The sequence below is a fragment of the Rhamphochromis longiceps genome, linkage group LG8 (genome assembly GCF_057381845.1).
Source record: "Rhamphochromis longiceps isolate RC_006_pf linkage group LG8, R_longiceps_female_GT1.1, whole genome shotgun sequence".
NCBI lineage: Eukaryota > Metazoa > Chordata > Actinopteri > Cichliformes > Cichlidae > Rhamphochromis > Rhamphochromis longiceps.
This window is the reverse complement of record NC_140564.1, coordinates 21,973,249-21,994,545: the sequence shown is the minus strand read 5'-3', so window position 1 is coordinate 21,994,545 and position 21,297 is coordinate 21,973,249. Positions and strand designations below refer to the sequence as shown.

Below are 21,297 nucleotides of genomic sequence, written 5' to 3'. Positions count from 1 at the left end.
ACAACAACACTTTCTACACGTTTTAAACGATTAATTTAGCCAATTGTTTGATTTGAAGGCTGAAAAAAATAAGAACCCTATTTTAGAGGGTATTTAATTCGGATAATTGAAACTGAAACTCTTTTAGAACCCTTATAGTCGATAACATTTTTTGCTATTGTGTCGAAATCCGCGGTATGAATCTCCTCGCTGCTTTACCGAGCTAGCTGGTTGTTGCTTGAAACATGGCGTCCCGGTGCAGCGTCTCTACACTGTTTCCTGTCCAAAGTCAGCTGGATAACGCCTTAGATGACGCTGCAACACAGCAAGAAAAAGAAGATCTCGTTCAACAATATCTAAAAAAGTTAGACGAGAGAGAGGACCTGAAGATACCCGATTTCCAGACAGGTTAGAGCTTTAGCTTAAACACTTCGCCTCTCTTTCGTAGCAGTTTGACTTGAGTTTGCCAACTCTGCTCGTCACTACAGGACTCGGCATGTTCATTCATATATACATTAAGAATGTTGGACAATTGCAGTCTACTTAGGAAGAGCTCTCTTTCCTTTTAAAAGCTAACGTTACAGCACCACACGCCTTGTAACCCTTAAACACAAGTTCTTCATAGTCTGTCAATTAATTAGCTAGCTACCTTATCTATTCCGGAAGAGGAAGAAAAATTACAGACATTCATGTAATTTAATAATATGTAAAATATGTCAATTTGTCAATGCAGTACTTCACAGTAGGGCTCACTAGTATCTGGTAAACCTTCCTTTTCATTCTTGCTATTATCCTTCTGTCACAAATCACCCGAGTCACTCGTCTCCACCCTATCTTCTTTACCACTCTTGTGCACTGTCCGCTGTTTTGGATGGTTGTCCCAAAGTATTTAAACTCATCCACCTTCACTATCTCGACACCTTATAGATTACAGTGTCGTCTGCAAGTATCATAGTCCATGCCTGACCTCATCTGTTAACCTATCCATCACCACTGTAAACAAGAAGGGGCTCTGAGCCAATCCCTGATGAAACTTTAACCTATATATCTCAACTGCTGCACACTGTTCTTAGACGTACCCTGCGCCACCCTCACAAACTTCTCTGTCACTCTTCACTTTCTCATGTGGCACCATAGTTCCTGTGTTGGCACCCTGTCATATGCTTTCTCTAGATCCACAAGATGGAGTGCATCTGATCTTTTCTGTACTTGAATGGTCAGAAAGCTAAAAATCTTTTTGAGCTTTACCACCATCTCACATATTGAGTCAATGTTTTGCAATCTGATTAGCCCTAGTTTACATAAGTGGATAAGTTGTTGGGCATAAGTTGTTAGCCACTGAACATGCAGGGTTCCTTGGTTTTAATAGTCGGAACAGCATCCACTTGTCTTTTATATGCATAAGAATATAAAAACAATCAAATCCTATTCTATTCTATTCTAAACAAAAAATAAAACAAATGCATTTAACTAAATATTGTATATATTGCCCCCCAATTAATTGCTAATGTAATTAAAGTTTAGTTGTGGGAAACTTGGGTCTGCTGCTGAGGGATGCAGCATATTGACAATATTTCACCACACCAGTAGGTGGTGATCTACTGTTAGAACATCAAATGCTAGAGTCACACAAGGCTCAATGTGAACATAACAAGGTCCCCACAACACGTGCTTCTTTTTTTTTTCTTAATTCAGAATTCATCTAAATTTATCTAATTGAACTCTGTTCTACGCAGTCAGAGATAAAGAAGAAAAGGAGCCTTTAAGCTGCTCCGTACTGTGCTAATCTTTTATGCATGTGATTTTTTTGTTTTGTTTTGTTTTTTTGTTTGTTTCTTTTTGGGGGGGTAGATTCTTATCTGCTGCAGCATACCAACAGCGAGGCATATGATCGGTCCCAAATTCATTCTGCAGCAACAATTCAAACATACTGTTGGAGTTCTAAAGAATTATCTCATCAACAAGAACAAGGTGTCATGAAGCTTTTTTGCAAAACACCGTGTGGAAGTGCACTTAAGAGATCTAAAAAAGGAGATGAAGTGGAGATTTGTGTAGCCAAAAAAACCCTTTGGGGCTAAACACTGAAAGATAATAAATGTTAACTAGATTCATCACTAAAAAAGCACACATCTATACATAGGTACCCCATTGGCTGATATGATTATGAATCAATGTGATTTGTTTTGTTCTTCTTCTTTCGTACATTTCTTTGAAAGGTTAAGTCTTGAGAAGATTATCAATGGAAAATTTAGGTAGGGGTATTACTCTTTCACTCTGTACTGGATTTTGATAGTCACCATGCTGTAAAGTGTGACAGTAAACTTATCAAATGTGCACGAGTTAAGCGTGACAAATGCTATCAGGCACAATTTAGAGTGCACATGAAAGAAGTGTGAAACAAGCTGATCTAAATCTACAACAAAAACACTTTTTATGGTATTTAACATAACACTTGGGCCACGAGAACTTTCAAGTCACTGCTTTGATCGATCAAACTATCCAACTTTTTCTCCCATGTGACACAAACGCTGTGTCAGGCCCAACCACAGATATGCCTTTTAGGTGTTTTGTTACTATATCCATAGCCCTTCTAGGATGGTAGTGTAAAGCATTTGCCTACACCGTGACTAAACATGATTAAAAAGATGACAACATCATTTTCCACTCTGTGATTTGCTCCAGGCTTAGAGTGGCTGAACACGGAGGGGCCTCTCTCTTTAAACAAGGAACTGGCTGGTAAAGTGGTGCTGCTGGATTTCTTCACTTACTGCTGCATCAACTGCATCCACATCCTTCCTGACCTGCATCAACTAGAGAAGAGACACTCTGTAAAAGGTTTGCACATACTCTACTAACTACGAGGTACTTTCCATACAGCTAATTTAATCAGCTCCAGGAAAATCCTAAAGTAGAAAAACTGTGTATTGTTTAAAAAAAACAAACCCTGCTCATCGCTTTCCTTGCTGTCCACATTAAATATAACGTAATGCTGCGTAATGCTTTGCTTGATATTCATTCATTTTTTTCCATCTATCCATCTGCCATCCTGGAAAAGCATGTTTTATCCATCTTTCCTCATTCACGTGTTTGTCTTTTGCCTGTTTGATAGGAAATATATCTGACGTGCGTTCTTGTGCATGATGTTCCCAAGTAAATCTATTTCAGCACATTGCTAAAGAAAAAAGGCTAAAGTCAGATAGTTCGTGTGAATTTCAACCCTAACCTGCCTTATCAAGAACATCATGTTTGTGAGTGAAATGGCTTGTATCTGTGACAGGCGATGGCAGATTGAAACGAAATGATAAACGTCAAGAATGAAAGCAACAATGAGTGGTTCCCTCCAGTGGCACTCAACCTCAAGCTCTGTCATACCCAGTGAAGATTTAAATCAAAAATATTTGGGGCTGGTTTTTAGCACTGTTCTCAAACCAGAAAAGATTGTGCTTTTGTCGGGGGCCTGTTGCCAAACATAATTAAACATCTTTTTTTTTTTTTAAATAATTATGGGAATGTCTATTAATGATGTGCCCTGTGTGGGTCAATAATTCACTCATCCACCCATCCATTTATTTTCTTAACTGCTTATCCAGCTTAGGGTCATTGAGGCTAGAGGCGATCCCACTTGGTATTGGGCTAAAGCCAGGAAACACCCTGTCAGGCAACAGTGCTAACCACTGCCCTCCTGCATGAAGTCCAATGACTCAGTTATGTGTATTCAGAGTTTGCAGTAGCTTATTATTAAGCTCAGATTAGAAAACTTACACTGGTTTAGGGTTGAGATTTATCAACAATAACAATATCGTCTAATGGCTGCGACATATAATGGATGCCACAGCCTCGGGGAAGAAGCTGCTTTTTAGTCTCTTTATGCAGGTTTTGATGGTGCGGTATCTCTTCCCCCAAAGGCAAAGGTGTAAGCAGGTGATGACCTGGGTGTGTTTTCATAACACACTTCATTGATGGATGTTGTCACTTACAGTATAATTTCTTGACATTATCTCATAGATTCTGGAGAAACTGCATTTTTTCATTGCAGTGAGTTTCTCATTGGGCACTGGCAGATCACATGGTGCTCAGCATCATACAGGATAATTCAGTTTCATTGTCTTTAGTGTGTAAAAACAATATGGTTAAAAAATGCTTATACCATTAGCTTTGACTTGCTACAGGACAGTTTAAAGTATAGAATTTGCTCGTTATTTGGTTACTGTTGAATGGGTGGAAGATCAAGTAAAGCACTGCAGGAATTTATAGTGTATTCTTAAAGTCACACTTCAGCTGCACTGGGCCTCAGTGGAGGTACACGATTTAAATTGGTCCTGTGGTCATGTGTTGTGGAGCAGCATCTCAGGGCCATATTCGTTGGAGCAGGGAAACTGCTTCTTTTCCTTAGGCATGTAGACCCTTATCTCAGCTGTGAAGCGACAGTAGCTAAAAATACTTTCAAGACTCAGTTTAAGTAAGCATAGGTACAGCATACATCTGCCCCTCTGTAGTTTATTGTTTTGTACTTATGCATTCACAATTCCCAAATGCATTAAAATCATGACTGATGGCCTTACATTCTCACATGCAGCTCTGAAGTAATATCTAGAAATGTTCAGGGCTGCAATAATGTTTGAGAACAGTTATATATAGCAACTCCATGTAAAGCATAATCTCTGGCATTTTAATGGCCCTTTAAACAGGCTATCTATAAGTCTTGAGAGGTCTTAAAAAGGATTAAATTAGCTCTTTTTTTCTTGTTATAGGTACAAACTACAGGGGAGTGCAGACAAAGTGCTGCATACAATAAATAATAGATTCATGGACCTAATGAGAAAGTGCATAAAAGATATCACTGAAAATATAATCAAACTTGTATGATGACAAACAGGCATTACATTTATTTACATTCAAATGTTGTATCATCTGAGGAAGATGTGCCACTTGAAATTCATTTGTGAGTTGAACATTACATAAAAGACACACACACGCAGACTGCAGTGCCACCACACATTATCGTACTTGCCTTATCTCTGGCACCGCTATGGGTACATTCTGTTTGCTGCTGTTGTCACTGAGGTGTGGGAGCCACCCTGTCCAGTCACTCCACAGTCCACCCCGACCCACCCATCGTCACTGCAATCTGTGCCGGCGCTACGCTGCTTGGCAGAGGCCGCGGGTGACGAAATCCGCTGCAGACCGTGTCGAGTTTGAGCGTTGGTGGGGTTCATTTATGAAATGCGTTTTTTTTGTGTGTGTGTGTTAAAAAATATGAACTAATGCAACTGTATAGTTTTTAGATGCTTTGTAATTTGTTGGTTATTAAAGCCCTGAACAGCTCAGGGCTGTCCCTGGGATTAAAATCTAAAGTGAAAAAGCCACATAGAGTTTTATGCTCCATATATCTGGAACAAGATATCAGAAAACTTGCTGTAGCTTTTAGTTCCCTCAAATCAGTGCCTTATAATGAAATTAAACATGGGATTCACGCCTTTTTAAATAAATAGTGTGTAGTGTTTTGAAAGTGCCTTGTCACTGAAAGTTGCTCTTTTGCTGTTTCTTGTGTAACTCTATTAATGAAAACAAGTCTTTTTTTCCATTTAGAAAGTTGTTTTGCTCTGTGTACAGTTGCATGCAATCAAATTGTAAATAGTAGAAACTGCACAAAATCAAACTTGTTAGAAATCTTTTTTATTTTTTAAAATCTGTGATCACGCTCGATTCCCTGTGAATAAAGCATTTTCAGAGCGACAAGGTAGCTTTGACTTTTCTGCCGCTCCGCTCGGGCTCTGTTTACCCAGCGTATTGTCGAGTTTTTGATTTAAGGAATGACAGAAGTACAAAAGTGACTGTTTCGATAGAGAGTTTTATAATGATTGTAAGGAAGGAAGGAAACTAATCAAGATATCTGCTATCTGTGGACTCTTTGGAGAGTTTTAGTGCCACAAAAGCATGTGTTTAAAATAACATCACCAGCCTGTTACATTCATAGTTCTAGGCAATTCAGTTGCATAACATTTGAAAGTCTGCAGCCCTTGTACAAAGTCACAAATTATAACCACTTTCTGTCTTTAGCTGTATAATAAGCATAGTGTTTACTTATCTCTGATGATTACTGAGAAATGGCTTTTCCAGAAACCTCACTTAAACCTGCAATGTGTTATGCTTGAGGGTTGGTTGGTTTACATAGAAGGTCTCTTAAATTTTACAGTGGAAAAATCATTGTGCTTAGTGCATCTTTGCATGTACGTTTGTGACATGTGTGTCTTATGCAACACCTTTCTGCCTAAACGCTCACTGTTCGCTGTTTAATCTCTTTTTCAGATGGGTTGGTTATTGTTGGTGTGCACTCTGCCAAATTCCCCAATGAAAAGGTATGTTTTGGGTTTTTTGGAAACTTTTAGGGGAAACTTTTGCTTTTTTTTTTCTTTAATACTTCAGAAGTATCTACATGTATACCGATGAATTTATACTTTGTTTAAATTACTCCAAGTAAAAAGAGGGCTGTAGGAGCCAGGGTGTTAATTTGAAGTTTTATACCTGTATACAAACAGGAGAATAAGATTTTGGCAGCATATAAAAATTGCAAGAACTTACTTTCTTTATCAATCCCGGACCAGAAACTCTGTTCTTCAGATATTCCTCTTAATATTCTGCTATTGGCTCCCTTTTGTTTGTTTTTTTTAATGAAATCTTTTGCCAACTTGGCAGGGGAATAATCTGTACTCTCCAACTGTGAGGAAATAAATTATGCTTCATATGCATAGTACTTACCCTACTTTTTATCAAAAACAAACAGGCAGGCAAAGTTTTACAAATTAAAACAACAAAATATCTGGATATTATATGGTTTACAATGATATCTAAGCTCGTGGAAAGTCATTTGTAGCGTTCTGATGCAGAAAAACTGTATATGTAATTTGCTCTCCATAGATGGGCTCTGTACCCTGTTATAGTTTGTAATAAATGGGTAATATCACAGTAATAAGTTGGTAATGGTATAATGGTATCATTGTATTAAACCTCCCAGTTAAAGTGTTGCAATCTTTGCAAGTAACTTAAAGCCAAAATATTTCATATTTGATTACTGCATCCATGTTTGCAATAACTGCATCAATATGCATCAATATGCAATTGCATCATATTTCTTGTTTCTTTATTGGTCTGTGGGGTTTTGCTTCTTCAGTCTTCTCTTCAGGAGGTAAAATGTATTTTCATATGGATTCAAATTTGGATTTTTGACTCCAAAACCCTAAATAATCTCCCGTCGATAATGTGGCCAAATGTATGGATGCATTTCTTCGTAAGTCAGAAGACAAAGTGTTTCTGTAGATGTAGGCAATTACTCTGTTACTACCATCGTGATCATCAGGAGATTCTCGATAAAAATGTGTTAGCTTGTTCCATTAGCGGCCATGTAAACCCAGGGCATGAAACAACCTCAACCATGCTGCACAGATGAGCTTTTATTGTTTAGGATCATGAACAGATGCCTTCTTTCTTCATACTTTCAAGCACTTTCACAGTTGAAATCGCTGTTTCGTAAGTCCAGAAGCCTTTGGTCCCAAACTGTCTCCAACTGACTCTTCTCTGCACATTTTTGCCAGTTTTTTATTACAGCTAATAAGCAGTTTGTGTTTTGCAGTAAGACCTCTATATTGTTAATCTTCGCCACTTTTCTTTGGCGGTTGTTCATAATGTTATGCACTTTTATTTTATTTATTTTTTTCTTTACTGTTCTCACCATTTGTCTCTGTCATCAGTTGCCCCTGTTTTCCTTGGATGCCTGTTTAAATGCCTGTTGGTCAGTACTTCGGTGGTTTCCGTCTCTTTCAGGACATTCCATATTGCTCCACTGGATGTGCCCGATGTTTTTGAAATGTCTCTTGCAGATTTTCCCACTTTTCTAATCTTTGAAATTATGTGCTTTTCATGAATAGATCTTTATGTTGGTTTACCCTGCTTAACTAAAAATGTAGATGAAATCCAAAGCTTAAACTAAAAGTGGAAATCCAGAGCTTCTTTACAATTAAACCTTTAATCTTCAAAAAATGATGTACGTCATGTTTCAGCATTTCACTCGTTTAAAAATCTGGGTGTTTTGATACAAAATGTGTCAACCTGTGTGTTGTTTAAAATCATTGTAAAGGGCAGTTAGTCTTTTAAAAGATGACTTTCAACTTAACAGCAAAAGCTTTACTTATAAAAGGGCTGTCCTGAATACCAGTATTTTGTGCTCCTGTAATTTGGGGGGATAGTTAAATCACTAAGTAAGAGCTTTGTAACGTTTTTGCTACATGCAGACTTTTCTAAAAGACTTGGAAAAGTTTCTGAACTTTTTGATAAATTCAGGTGGAGCCTTATTGAAGGACAACACTTGAACTCATCACCATTTTTGCACATGTTCTCAAAGGTCCTGGACAACATCCGAAGCGCTGTGCTCCGCTACGACATCTGCCACCCCGTGGTAAACGACAGCGAGGCGAGTCTCTGGCATGAACTGGAGATCTCCTGCTGGCCCACGCTGGTCCTACTTGGACCACGTGGCAACTTGCTCTTCTCCCTGGTGGGTGAGGGCCACCGTGACAGGCTGATGCTTTTCACTGACTGCGCTCTGCGTTATTATGGGGTGCGTGGTCTGCTCAAGGCTCACACAGTGGGAATCAAGCTGTACAAAGACGCCCTGCCACCCAGCATCCTTTCTTTTCCTGGAAAGGTGGCTATAGACAACAGTACTAAAAGGCTTGTCATAGCAGACACAGGACATCACAGAATACTGGTGGTGTCTTCTACTGGAGACCTGCTACATGTCATAGGAGGTAAGAGACTTCACACCAATGCATTTTTAAAACAACAACAACAAATGGGCATGATGTAACGAGCTCCAATTTAGATGGCCATTAAATACAAAAACTATTGTGTTGTAATAAGTGAGATCTGTAAAAGTTCAACAGCAATATTTAGCCAATGATGACATTTTAGCATTATGCAACTGCCTCAACAACCCTCAGAGGAGCCACATGGCAGTTAGGCTGATGTCCCCAGACCAGCAGAGAGGTTGGCAGCAGCAGGGACTTGTACATGCTGGGAACTGGCACTGACCTAGAGTGGACAAATGAGGAGAGAAAATTGAGGATTGGTTTTATTTTTGTGTTGTTGACATCAGCTCTGTGCACGCATAAGAAAGGTTTGCCGAGCTGCAGAGCGTGACGTGATTCTGAAGTTTTCTCCTATTTAGTTTCAGCAAAGAAGAAACTTCCTTCTTTGCTGAGACTAAATAGCAATAATTGTCATACGAATAGTCATGAATAAAAATAATTATTCCACTCTGATTCATTTTTTTTAAAAATTTAATATTGACATGTCTGAATTTTATTATGAAAAATAAATATTTGGAGCTTATTATTACCTTTAAGTGATCGAAAGCTTTAATCAGTGCTGGGTTTTTCCTTTTGTCACAGGGCCTGAAAGCGGGAGAAAAGATGGCGACGTGTCTGAAGCTTCCTTTAACTCCCCTCAGGGTGTGGCCATTAAAGGGGACACTGTATACGTGGCTGACACGGAAAACCACTTGATTCGAAAGGTTGTCTTAATAATTTTAGTTTTAAAAAGTATTTTTTTTCAAGTCTTTGTTGATATTTATCAACCATAATAAATAATAATAATAAACCATCTGTGTCTGCATCTGTTTGTAGATCGACCTGTTAGAGGGAAAAGTCAGCACTCTGGCTGGAGTAGGCACTCAAGGGACAGACAAAGAGGGCGGGGCTATGGGACCACAGCAGCCAATCAGCTCTCCTTGGGATGTGATGCTTGGCACTGCCAGTGAGGAACTTTAATTGCCTTTCTGCCTTGTATGAGTCTTAGAAGATTCACCTTCAAAACAAGCTTTTAGTATTCAGGGCACAAATACACTAGATGACACATTCGTTTACACTTATACAATGTAATATAAAACTTCTATTTCTCCTTAAAACATCAAATCCTCCTTATCCCTGCCTTTTAATTATTTTCTCTTGAGCATTTATTTATACACTTGATTATTAATAGCTTATTAATTTCATACAATACTTTTATTTTTAAATTCAAGTGGGAATCTTTTTTCTTTTAAACTCATTTTGGTGAATATCTTGTTGTCATGAAGCGTCATTAATGTGGAATTTAGATTAATAATCAGTCAGCTCAGACTCTCATATACACTTGTTATTCCACATTGATTATCTATTTTTCTTCACCCTAGGAGAAAAATACAAGTCAGTTTGTTTATCTATTTGCTCTCCTTGTGATTTAAAAATGTGACAAACTAAATTTGTTACTTTGTTTGTTACTTTGTTACCAGCAGACTGATTTAATTAATTATTTTTTTCTTGAACATTAAACACCTCTTGTAAGATCTTGCGGTTGCATTTGAAGGAAACTGTCCCCATAAATTGTGTCCTTCAGTAAAAGAAACAAAGAATGAAACTGTATGTCTGGACAGAGGTGTTTATTTTGCCTCTGGCAAGCGCTGTTCTCAACGATTCATAATGTAGAGGTATGTGTTTGTGTGATTTATACAAATCTTCTTAATTGAAAGTGTTAAGCATAGAAGATTTCAGGGCTACCGCAGTAAATTTTTTGCCTCAGGTTGATTTACGCCACAGCCAGCTGGTTTTAAGCTGGTCTCAGAACCTTTAACTTCAGTACACCCTGACTAATACATTTAAAATTTAAAGCAGTCTTTTAATATTAAAATAATTTCCATAAAAATGAGCCATTCGGCACTTCTATAAGTACCAAATGGCTCAATTTTGCAAGTACTCTCTGTCTGTGCTAACATCCCTGGGAAAGGTATGCATTTACCATGGTAAACAGGAAGTGAAGGGCTGGGTGCTTGAAGAAAATACTATGAAGGAAGCAAAAATAAAACAAAGATTTCTTTGCTTGGACCTAGAAAGATAGGGAACTGTTACTCAAAGCAACACACAGAAGGTGTTCATGGCAGCAGAAAACAGATTGGGACTCATGGAAAAGCAAATACATCAACCCAGAGTGATATGAAGAGCGTTATCAATTACATGGGAGAGGCATATTCAAAAGATGAAATTAAGTAAATGTGTGTGTTTAATATTTTGGCTTCATTGACCCAGTCAGAAAGCAAAGATGTTTTCAGGTTCTGCCTGTTCTGACTAAATCTCTCCTTAAACACCACCCGTATGGTTTAAACAGTGAGTGTTTAAAAAAAAAAAAAAAACTCTTATTAGTATGGATGTACCCTGACATTGTCTTCTGAGAGAACGTCCAAACACACATCCACATATTCATGATTTATTCAAGATGTGGATGAATAAATTATTCAACCAAATCAAGAGGATCCCACACCTTTTGAACTATAAAGTGCTAGACTGGCTTTGAGTCAAGTATGTATCCCTGACAGTCCACCCGTTTTGATCAAGAAAGGCTGAACTTTGCCCCGCATTAAAAATACAACAGAGATCGTGCATGTCTGTAAGGCTTGTGCGTTCATCACAGTGGCAGTATTGTATCTGCTGAGTGCATATGGCCTTTGTCAGAGAGGCTGCTGTGTGTCTTAAACCTGCACGGCTCCATATTTTGACTCAGTTCTGACGCTGAGCAATCAGCAGATCGGGAGAGGGGGAGTTTGCAAAAATAATTTTGCTGCCTGGAAAAAAAAAAATCTATTTCTTACTTTTACTTTGAAAAAAACACATTTTGTCCTTGTGTTTGAGCAGACTGTAGTCCCAAACACACCTCAAGAACATAGCTCAACAACGAAGGACAAATATCACAGTAGTTGTTGAATGATACTGAGGCTGACTGGTAGATGGCCAAGAGCACTGACACCAGTTCCTGCTCCCATATTTATCCTGTGGGGTTTTTTTGCGTTTTATTTTCATGTGTAGGCGGCGATGAAGACAACGTGCTGTGGATAGCCATGGCAGGGACTCACCAGATCTGGGCTTTGTTCCTAGCTGATGGAAAACTGCCCAAAGGAAGGTGAGAGACCAGTACATGACTGCCATGGCCGCTTCGAAACATATTCTGATAATATAATGACATGGTTGTAATTCTCCTTTTAAAACTGTGAAAATGGATTCCTCTTCTTGTGTGTCTTCCGTGGTCGGAAGTTTCACAGGAGGTCACATTATGTAATAATCTTTTTTAATTACTGCAAATAAACAGGAGATAAAATCTCAGTCTTGTTTTTATTAAAAAAAACAAAAAACAAACAGATTTTCTCCTTTTTGGAACTCTGTCCATCAGGAAGTGCATTCTAGTATTTAATGACATTGTCTTGCCATTTGAACAGCGAGTCCAAGGCAGGGATTTGTGTGCGATGGGCGGGCAGCGGCAACGAAGAGAACCGGAACAACGCCTACCCTCACAAGGCAGGCTTTGCCCAGCCTTCAGGCCTGGCTTTAGCCCCAGAGGAGCCCTGGAGCTGCATGTATGTGGCTGATAGCGAAAGCAGCACCATCCGAACGCTGGCGCTGAAGGATGGAGCCGTCAAGTTGCTGGTCGGAGGAGAGAGAGACCCACTGGTGGGTGTACAGTAAATGGGGGAAGAATGAATTAATAGTGTAAAAAAAGCTTTATTTACCATTCATCATCATCTTCCCTCTGCTAGATACCTTTTCAAGTATCCTTATTTCCAGTTATAATGCTCATGTGGTTTGAAACAAACAGTTACAGCATCTCTTAATGAAGTTTCACAGACCAGCATGATATAGTGCACATAATTTATCAACTTGTTGTTTGCCATATTGTCCATTTTTATTGCTACTTTAAAAGGTGAACTTCTTATAGAAAGAAAAAGCCAGCGCAGATGAACTTGTGGAGACAAATTAAAAGTCCATTTCCGAAGCAGACTGTAGGAGCAGAATAACCTTGTGCGGCACTTTCAATGATGATGTGTCCTGTGCTTGGCTCTGTCACCATACATCAACGCAAAACACACAGTGTGAAACCTGCACATTAGTCTGCCACATTTCCAGCCACACAAAACATTAGGACAATTATGAAGAAAAATGTTGCACAAATATGAATCATTGTTAGGCACTCACGCAGAGTTTAGGGCTATTTTTGTATGCATAAAAATATGGTTTTTTTTTTCCTTTAAAGAGAAACAAGTAAACACAGACCCTCTTGTTTGTTGCTAAAGGAAAAACAATGTTGGTGCATACCTTCATGCCCTTACAGCAGCTCTGCTGTAGTTTCTTTGTCTTGCCGCACTGGTGTATTTTTGGAAAGTCACAAGCTTGTAAGTCCCCATGAGAGCAGGAAGTAATTAACTAGAGAGTCATATACAGTTTATTTAACATGGTGAAGAGCCGGGAGAAACTATTAGCTGCCCACAGATGTTTAAGGAGTTGATCTAGAACAGCCAAACAGTATTGAAGCTGAGGTGGCGTCCTCTCATGTTTGCACTTTTACAGTAATATCAGTTGTCAAATTGAGCTAAAGCAGAGATGTCAGACTCATTTTACACTGTGGACACATAAAGAGTAAGTCACCGTGCAGAGATTTAACTGCACCTTTAATCCTGGAGATATCTTAATATAATAACAGACAGTATGACAAAAAACAGTGTTGTTGTTTTTTTTTTTGTTTTTTTACATGAGAGAGAAACACTGATGTAGTATGTGAAAGAAATCTGTCAGTGCAACTCTTAAAATGTTCTTTTTTTTTTACTGTGGATCTGTTGTGAAAAAATACATACATTTCTACAGTAGATGGTGGGAAAACGGGAACAACTGTTTTTCTATTATTTTATTACTTTGGTGTAGTATGAATGGCCATGGGAGGGGTGTTTATCAGTAGAAAAAGCTGTAAAACGGGTGAAAAAATGGTTAAAAGTCCAAAATATATGCCCACCTTGACATTTCCCAAAGCAGTCCAGTGTAAGGTTATTACAGTTAGCTAACACTAAACTGAAAGTAGAGATGAAAAAACATTTTAGTTAACTAAAATAAAAATAAAAGCTAGACTTTTATTTTCCATCCTATTTTCCATATTTTCCAAATCAAAAAACGTATGATTTTAGATTCAGCATCTTTTTTGCACTGCTTCTGATGTGGCGGCTGACTTCATGTCTTTGATAGTAAATGGACTGTTTCTTATGTAACACTTTTCTACTGTAGTTGAGCATTTAAAGCACTTTATTCACACTCGAGAATAATTCTGCATCCTTGGCAACCATTCTTCTGATTACTGTCGTCTTGCCACATGCAACAAAATACTGATTTCCATTTTCAGGGGGTAGAGGATGAAGCTGCACGTAGCTGGATCTAGCTAGTTTAATTACCAGTGACTGAAGATTGCGTTTTTTCCCCATTTCAGTCTAGGTTGTCTGCATTGCAAATTCTCAAGTCTGGGAGGTGAATTCCTTTAATGTTGAGAACATCTACGAGCATGCTCCAGGTCCTCCAGCTCCTTTTTGAACTCGACCAAATTCTGTTTACCTCGTTCTTCAGCTGAAGTCTGGTTGGGTTGCTGAGATGTTTCAAGCTCACACTTGTGCAGTTAGATAATGGATTTAAACCTATTGGCTTTCACTCAGTGGATTTTACATTTCCAAGGATTTGTTGTTGTAAACACCTTGTAGCTGTTTAGTCAGCGAGCCAGGAGAATCATGAGACTTTGAAGATTGTTATCATGGTCCTTTTCTGTTGCTGTTGTTATTTACAGAGCTGATACAAAATTATAACCAATTTATCGAAATGTTATCACAGCTTCTTACAAATTGGTTGTTGATGGGATTATCTGTTTGGTCATGCTAGTTTCAAATGAATCATGGCACACACAAAAAACTAAAATGATTTATCTCACAGTCTTAATCTTTTTATGTATAAAATTCATCATTCATAAGATAGAAAAGGCTTCGGCTTTCTTCAGTTTCCTGTCTCGTTTTCAATGCAGTTAAGGGTGTTTTGTAATTTTAGTCGATAATATGTTTTTTTCTCTAACCAGTGTTTTGTATTGTTCAAAACAGAACCTTTTTGCTTTTGGGGATATGGACGGGAAAGGGGTGGATGCCAAACTCCAGCATCCTCTCGGTGTTGCCTGGGCTTCCGAACAAAACTTGCTCTATGTAGCCGACTCCTACAACCACAAGGTAACAGATGATTGTCACAAGGCTGCATTTTAAAGATGTACTGTGCAAATTTAACACTTATGTTCTGTAATGAGTTCCTTGAAGTGACTGAGTTCATGCCAAAGTGGTTAAAACTCCTTTTGAATTCCAGGAAGGAAATTTTTTTTTTGATAACCAACATCTTGTGTGTGTGTGTGTGTGTGTGTGTGTGTGTGTGTGTGTGTGTGTGTGTGTGTGTGTGTGTGTGTGTGTGTGTGTGTGTGTGTGTGTGTGTGTGTGTGTGCGTGCGCCTGTGATTCTCCTCAGATCAAGGTGGTGGATCCAAAAACAAAGCAGTGTAGCACATTAGCAGGAACAGGAGATGCTGGAGATACTCTGGGTCCAGAGTTTAACAAATCCTGCTTCAATGAACCCGGAGGAATCTGTGTCGGTGACGGCGGAAAACTGCTTTACGTGGCCGATACCAACAACCACCAAGTCAAAGTGCTGGACCTGACCTCCAAGACTGTCTCGCTGGTGAGTGCGTTGCCTGTGTGCGTGTGTGTATTTAGGAAAAGTGTGGTTCCAACCTTGAGAAAGTGCTTTACATTTTGTACACGTTTGTGTAATTAATCTGTCCTAAAAGCTTCTGCGCTAGAAGAGATTGAATTAAAGGTGACAAAGACAGGACACTGTAAGTTAGGGTAGCTTTCTCCTTGCTTTTGTTTAATCCAAACACCCATATCTTTCTTTTATCCAGCTCCCCATCTCCCGCGAGTGCACAGACTCGGTACCTACAAAGCCCTCGGGTCCGACCAAAGCCCCCACGCTGCCTAAATCAGCTGCCAGGAAAGAAATGCCGCCAGTAGCGGTGACTGCGGGCCAGACTGTCATCATGTCTGTCACACTGTCACTTCCAGAAGGGACCAAACTCACTGAAGAGGCGCCCAGCTGCTGGGCACTCTCAGCAGAGGGTGAGACAAAGTTCAGTCACTGTTACATGAAGTATCATGCATGTAAATGTTCTGAGCATGTTTAGCCTTCATGCCCATGAAAGATGTCTTGACCATCATTGACACCTCATCCTGTCACTGATGTTACATCCATGAGCTTCTGCCACACAGCTGCACATGTTCACAGGGACACACTTGGAATTTTAAGTAAAGTTTTGCACGAAAAGTTTTTGATTTTGAGATAATGTTGACAAAATTCAACTTCTCAGTTTCAACTAAAGAGCACTTATAAACACTCATTTATATAATGCTTCTTTAGTAAGTACTGTACATCCACAGTCAGTTTAGAATCACCAGTTAACCTGTTGTGCATGTTTTTGGACTGTGGGGAAAAAGCTGGAAAAACGCAGGCAGGCTCCGGGAAAACATGCGAACTGCAAGCACCAAAGGCCCCAGCATCACTGGAGATTTGAACCAGGAAGCTTCTTGCTGTGCGGGAAAAGTGCTAACCACTGCATATAAAAAATTAGTAATTCTTCTGTGACTTGATTGAGAACCTTCAGCTCACTTTAAAGCAAAAACCTTTCGAAGCTGATTGACTGTATTAGTTATTTGGTAAAATTACATGATGCTGTGACACAGAAATTAGGCCTTTTTTTTGTTATTATTACTGTAATTTCTAAGCTAGTTAGTCAGACATGCTGTATTTCCATTGTGTTGCTGGGCCAGACTAATGCAAGTTAATTATTTTGTTGCGTGTTGGCTGAAGAAAAGCACTAAAGCAGCAGCCTACAGACATCACTGTAATGTGTGTAAACCCGAGGACTGACAGATCTGCTGCGCCTAAGCTTTGATTGGACTTTTTTTCCCGTTCAGGTGAGAGGTTAATTGAATTCTAAAACCCCAGCAGTGTTTGGCAAAGACTTCACAAATATCTGCTGGGAACCAGAAGTGGAAGGATTTAGGTGGCAGAGCAGTGAGGAGGCAGCTTACAGCAGCTGCTTTGTATAACAGCTTGTTTGAAAAAAAAAAAATGCATGCTTTTCCTCAAGTTATTTCTCTGTTCGTCAGGGTAACCAACCAGAGTCAGGGCTGCAGCATAAACGTCCTCCCTGTGCTTAGAATGAGCGCGTTGTGGAGTGAAGCCTCTAATTCTCTCCTACAAAACTTTATTTTGGTCTCTGATCTGTCAAAAAGTGAAGGATGCTTAACCTGCCTGCACGTCGTTTTCACCGTTCAACAAGCAGATTCTCACTCTGCCAGCCCACACCTGGAATTTATAGTTCGCAGCTAAAACAAAGACAAATACTTAAATCACTCAAAGCTCTTTTAAACCACCAGCGAGGAGGTACGAGGCGTGGATGGCTTAATTTATGATTTTATATTCTAAAGAGGTTTAGTCTAATTCTCTCAGATTGTAGTGTTGACCATAGGATCGATTGATACGTGATTTTTTTTTTTGATTTTATTTTTATGTGATGTGATGTTAGTGACAGTTGTGGTCTGTTCATTACGTTTGCACCAAAAGTGTTTCCATCATCCTGAGCGCTGCAGCATGAAATCCTCGATAACGGCAGGCTATTTTTAGAGCATTTCGATAAGACGACATGCCTTGGTTCACATAATTAGCTACCAGGCTATGTTATGTGATCCCCCGCTGTCCCATTATACCCAGTCTAGACTTATGCTGATCAGATCAGAGCAGAGGCAGGGATTTTAATGGATCAACTTAGAAGTGCACGCCAGATCTAAATTGTTTTTTTAGTGGCTTTTTAGAAATGGCTTCCCTGGGACCCAGCGTTAGACATCAGCTTCATTAATCTCGGCTGGCTTGGGTTCTGTGGTCTCTGTGGCGTGATATTTTCTCACCGCTGACGCTCCGGTGATTCTTTTCGACTTTCATTTATCTTTCAGTGGTCGTGTCGCTTCAGATGTGTACTTGTGTCTAAAAATATTCCCTGTGTTTCAGAAAATGAATGTCTTCAACCACTCTTTATTTGATTTAGTAAGGGTATGTGAGTTTGGCCTAATATTTCAGAGGGACTGTTTTACTGTGCAGGCTTGAGTCAGCCCTAGCACTCTGGCTGCACCCCACTACGTTCAGCAATAAATCGAGATGCCAGCCAGCTATTCTCATTCAAAGCCATCTGTTCTTTCAAAACATGGATGAACTAAGGCGGACACGTGACCAAACCGGGGATTGAGCTTAGTTTATGTCATTCTTGAAGTGGATCTGTGGGTTCATCGTGGACAGCCCACAATATTCAGTGTGCCTGACAAGTAAACTTCACTGTCTGTCACTATACAGGAGTTTAACCACACTTTTAAACCTGAATATGTCTTTATACCAGAAAAAGATTGTATGCGAGTATAAAAAAAGTCTTGTTTTTCTTTTTGACATGATAGAGAAACGCTGATGATGAAAAGTCCAAAATTTATGGCCTCCTTCATATTTCCCAAAGCAAAGTCCAGATTAGTCCTTGCCCGGCCAATTCTGGACACAATACTGGAATTCTGAGAGTGTCCTAGACTTTGGAAGCATATCCTTACAGAGTTGAGATAGAACTACCAATCAGACTGGTATCTGGAAAGGTTCCTGAGCAGTGCTAGTGTGCGCTAAGCCGCTGGGGGAGACTGTGCAGAGTGCTGCAACAATGCTTAACTGGGTGCTTCATCTCAAAGTAACATTGAGGTTAATGCCTGGCCTGAGTTTACCAGTTTACCAGCAAGGCATGTACACTGTACATAAAAGTTGGACGTCCTTTGACATCACTTCCTGTTTTGTTTTGTTTTTTGTTTTTTTAAAGGTAACGAGTGGCTGCTAGACCATCAGGTGCTTACTGGTTCCATTAAGGATCTCTCACAGCCCCTCTGCATCTCAGCCAAACTTCCAGTCGTTATGAAGGAAACAAACGGCAGTCCAAGCCTCACGTTGGCCGTGTGGGCGTACTACTGTACGGAAGCAGGTAAAGCCTGCATGATGAAAGCGGCTTCATTCTCCCAGCCTCTTCAAATAAACGCCAGTTCTGGAGAGGGAGAGGTCATCGTGGAGTTGACTCATGCCTTCTGAAGCCGCCTACATGTCTTAGTTAAAATAGCCTTCGAGTCCACACTTTGTGTTGCGTTGAGACCTCAGCTTAATCGCTCTTGTGGCCTGCTCATACTTCTGAAAGCAGGAAGGAACGATTGTTTCTGACAGAGCTCTCACTGTGATGAAAAAGGCGATTTGAGTGAACTTGATTTTCTTAGATACTCGGATGTCTCTTCACATATAACACATTAGCTCGGTAATGTTCTCAACTGTGTGCGACGGCTATTAAAGGAGTGCAGATAGACACCCGCAGATATACTATATATTATATTTATGTAGTGAGCTCTCATGACGACAGATTGCATTGCTAATATGTGGGGGTTTTGCCAAGTTGTTTATCAAAACTAAAAGAATAAGGAAACTTATTAAAGTTATTTAATGAGAAACTATGAATATCTAATTTATCGTAGCACTGCTGGTGTGATTGATGGGCAGATAAATAAAGGGATTTTCATCCGTTCTCTTATCTTCTGGAAAATCTAAAGTTCTTTCAGGTGTTAAAAACAAAGTAAAAACTAAAACTTCAGCTTTATAGTTTCACTTTAATTGAGGAAAGAGGATTTGAAGTGATTATTATTATGAATATTATTATTATAAGCTGATAAGTAATAAAATAAGTAGAATTTCTTTAAATGGAGACTTTATATGAATCAGCTTTTCAATGCTAATATCGAGTTCCAGCCAGTGTCTTCATAAAAAAAGGATATTTGAATTATGTAAGGCTTTCATAGGGATTATTAGGTTAGGATAAAAATCTATATCTTTCATTTAATCTCAGCCCAGCAGAGGAGGTAGTTAGCAGGAGAGGACAGATGTGTGACGCTTAAGTCTTTATGCAGTTGGGGGTTTATTGAACGTGTCCATGCAGAGACTCTCATTTCTCGTTATCATTATAATGTTAAAGTTGTGCAGCGCCGCGGTATAAACGTTTTCACTTTCCTCCTTTAAATGCTGTATTACCACAGATCAGCGCGGGGTTGGTTTGGTCACATCAGCTTGGAAAGGTGCCCGCCGATCGAGCTCCCATCCCGCGTGCATTTGTTTACACGTGTGGCAGCAGACTGATTCTTCTTAAGCCGTTTACACTGTTCTCTCGTAGCCCGAAAGCTTTCCGATTGCGATTATTCACAGCGCACCAGAAGCTGTTTTGATTCCGAACCACCTGTTATTTTGAGTAATGAGTAAAGTGCCTGTTTTCGAGGAGGGGGAAGCAGCCGAGGACACTGACATGACTGCCGCCTGTTCCCGCACGCTGAAACCAAAGTCTCATTAAATTCTCTCCATCAAGCATTTATACACTTCATCTCAGCTTCACAAAGGGAACATTATATGAAAGGAATGCTAATAATGATCCGCTCGATCACGTTGTGTAATGCGATATGATAATGTGGAAGTTGTTTTGTCATTTTGCCTTTATTGGTTTACTAAGTTATGAGTTGTTGTGAGAGCGTTTTGATTATCGTTGCTGTCATCATGTCTCATAACCTAATTGTGCTCGTCAGCCTGCTCTTATTTGGTTTGGCTCACTCAGCCCAAGTGCCTTGGAAAGGATTGCATGGATGGTGTACATTCATGGCACTTTAACCGTATTAGAAGCAATATTGTTTTGTTTTTCCTTTCTCTTTTTTTCAACTCCCACAAGTTATTTATTTCCAGCGAACTGCAGTTGTTGTACTTTCTCGGCTCTCTTATCCCTCTGGCACTTTTTAATGAGCACTAATAACCTTTGGGTGGCTGTCGGTGGGCATTAAGCTCCTGATATTGTTTTGTAACTCTCACTTGATTTTGTTTTTTTCTTCATTTCTGACTTCTCAGACACATTTTGGCATGCTTTTGTCTTCAGGGGCACCTTGTTAATACTTTGGCTTCTCCGTGTTGGACTTCAATATGCAGCACAGTGAGGAAAAACTAATAAAACTTATTTTATCTAGTCTGGTTTGTGTGCCGTTCTTTTCATTTCCTGGTATTTGAGAATCAGTTTGTTTTGCGTAATTCCAACCAATACATTAATAAGCTGGTGCTGAAGCTCTTTTATATGAGATGCTATCAAAAGCATCACTAATGAGCACACTCGTTACATAAAAATGTAAAAATGCCAGTTTATTTCTGAGCTGGCCTCATACGCAGACCTCCTGTTTGACGCATAGTTAATATCGTTCATTTTTCTCATTCCTGTTACAAAGAAAGAGCCATCTTTCTTTTTTTTTTACTCTAGT

At 39.4% G+C, this 21,297-nt stretch overlaps 1 protein-coding gene across 1 annotated transcript; it reads left to right on the top strand.

The window, feature by feature from the left end:
* Positions 1-87: 87 nt before the first annotated feature.
* On the top strand, positions 88-21,012 carry nhlrc2 (NHL repeat containing 2). Its single transcript, XM_085416464.1, has 12 exons — positions 88-387; positions 2,662-2,814; positions 6,289-6,338; positions 8,378-8,783; positions 9,426-9,547; positions 9,660-9,789; positions 11,868-11,961; positions 12,275-12,506; positions 14,957-15,079; positions 15,365-15,574; positions 15,798-16,011; positions 18,798-21,012. The coding sequence occupies exons 1-12, from the start codon at positions 225-227 to the stop codon at positions 19,058-19,060; spliced, it is 2,160 nt and encodes a 719-aa protein (XP_085272590.1). The 5' UTR covers positions 88-224; the 3' UTR covers positions 19,061-21,012.
* The last annotated feature ends 285 nt before the right edge of the window (positions 21,013-21,297 follow it).

Bases quoted from the DNA above. Each gene is read 5' to 3' on its own strand.
- nhlrc2 (XM_085416464.1), top strand. From the start codon at position 225: ATGGCGTCCCGGTGCAGCGTCTCTACACTGTTTCCTGTCCAAAGTCAG. The intron at 9,548-9,659 runs GTTGTCTTAATA...ATCTGTTTGTAG, and splicing joins AAAACCACTTGATTCGAAAG to ATCGACCTGTTAGAGGGAAA. The intron at 9,790-11,867 runs GTGAGGAACTTT...TTTCATGTGTAG, and splicing joins TGTGATGCTTGGCACTGCCA to GCGGCGATGAAGACAACGTG.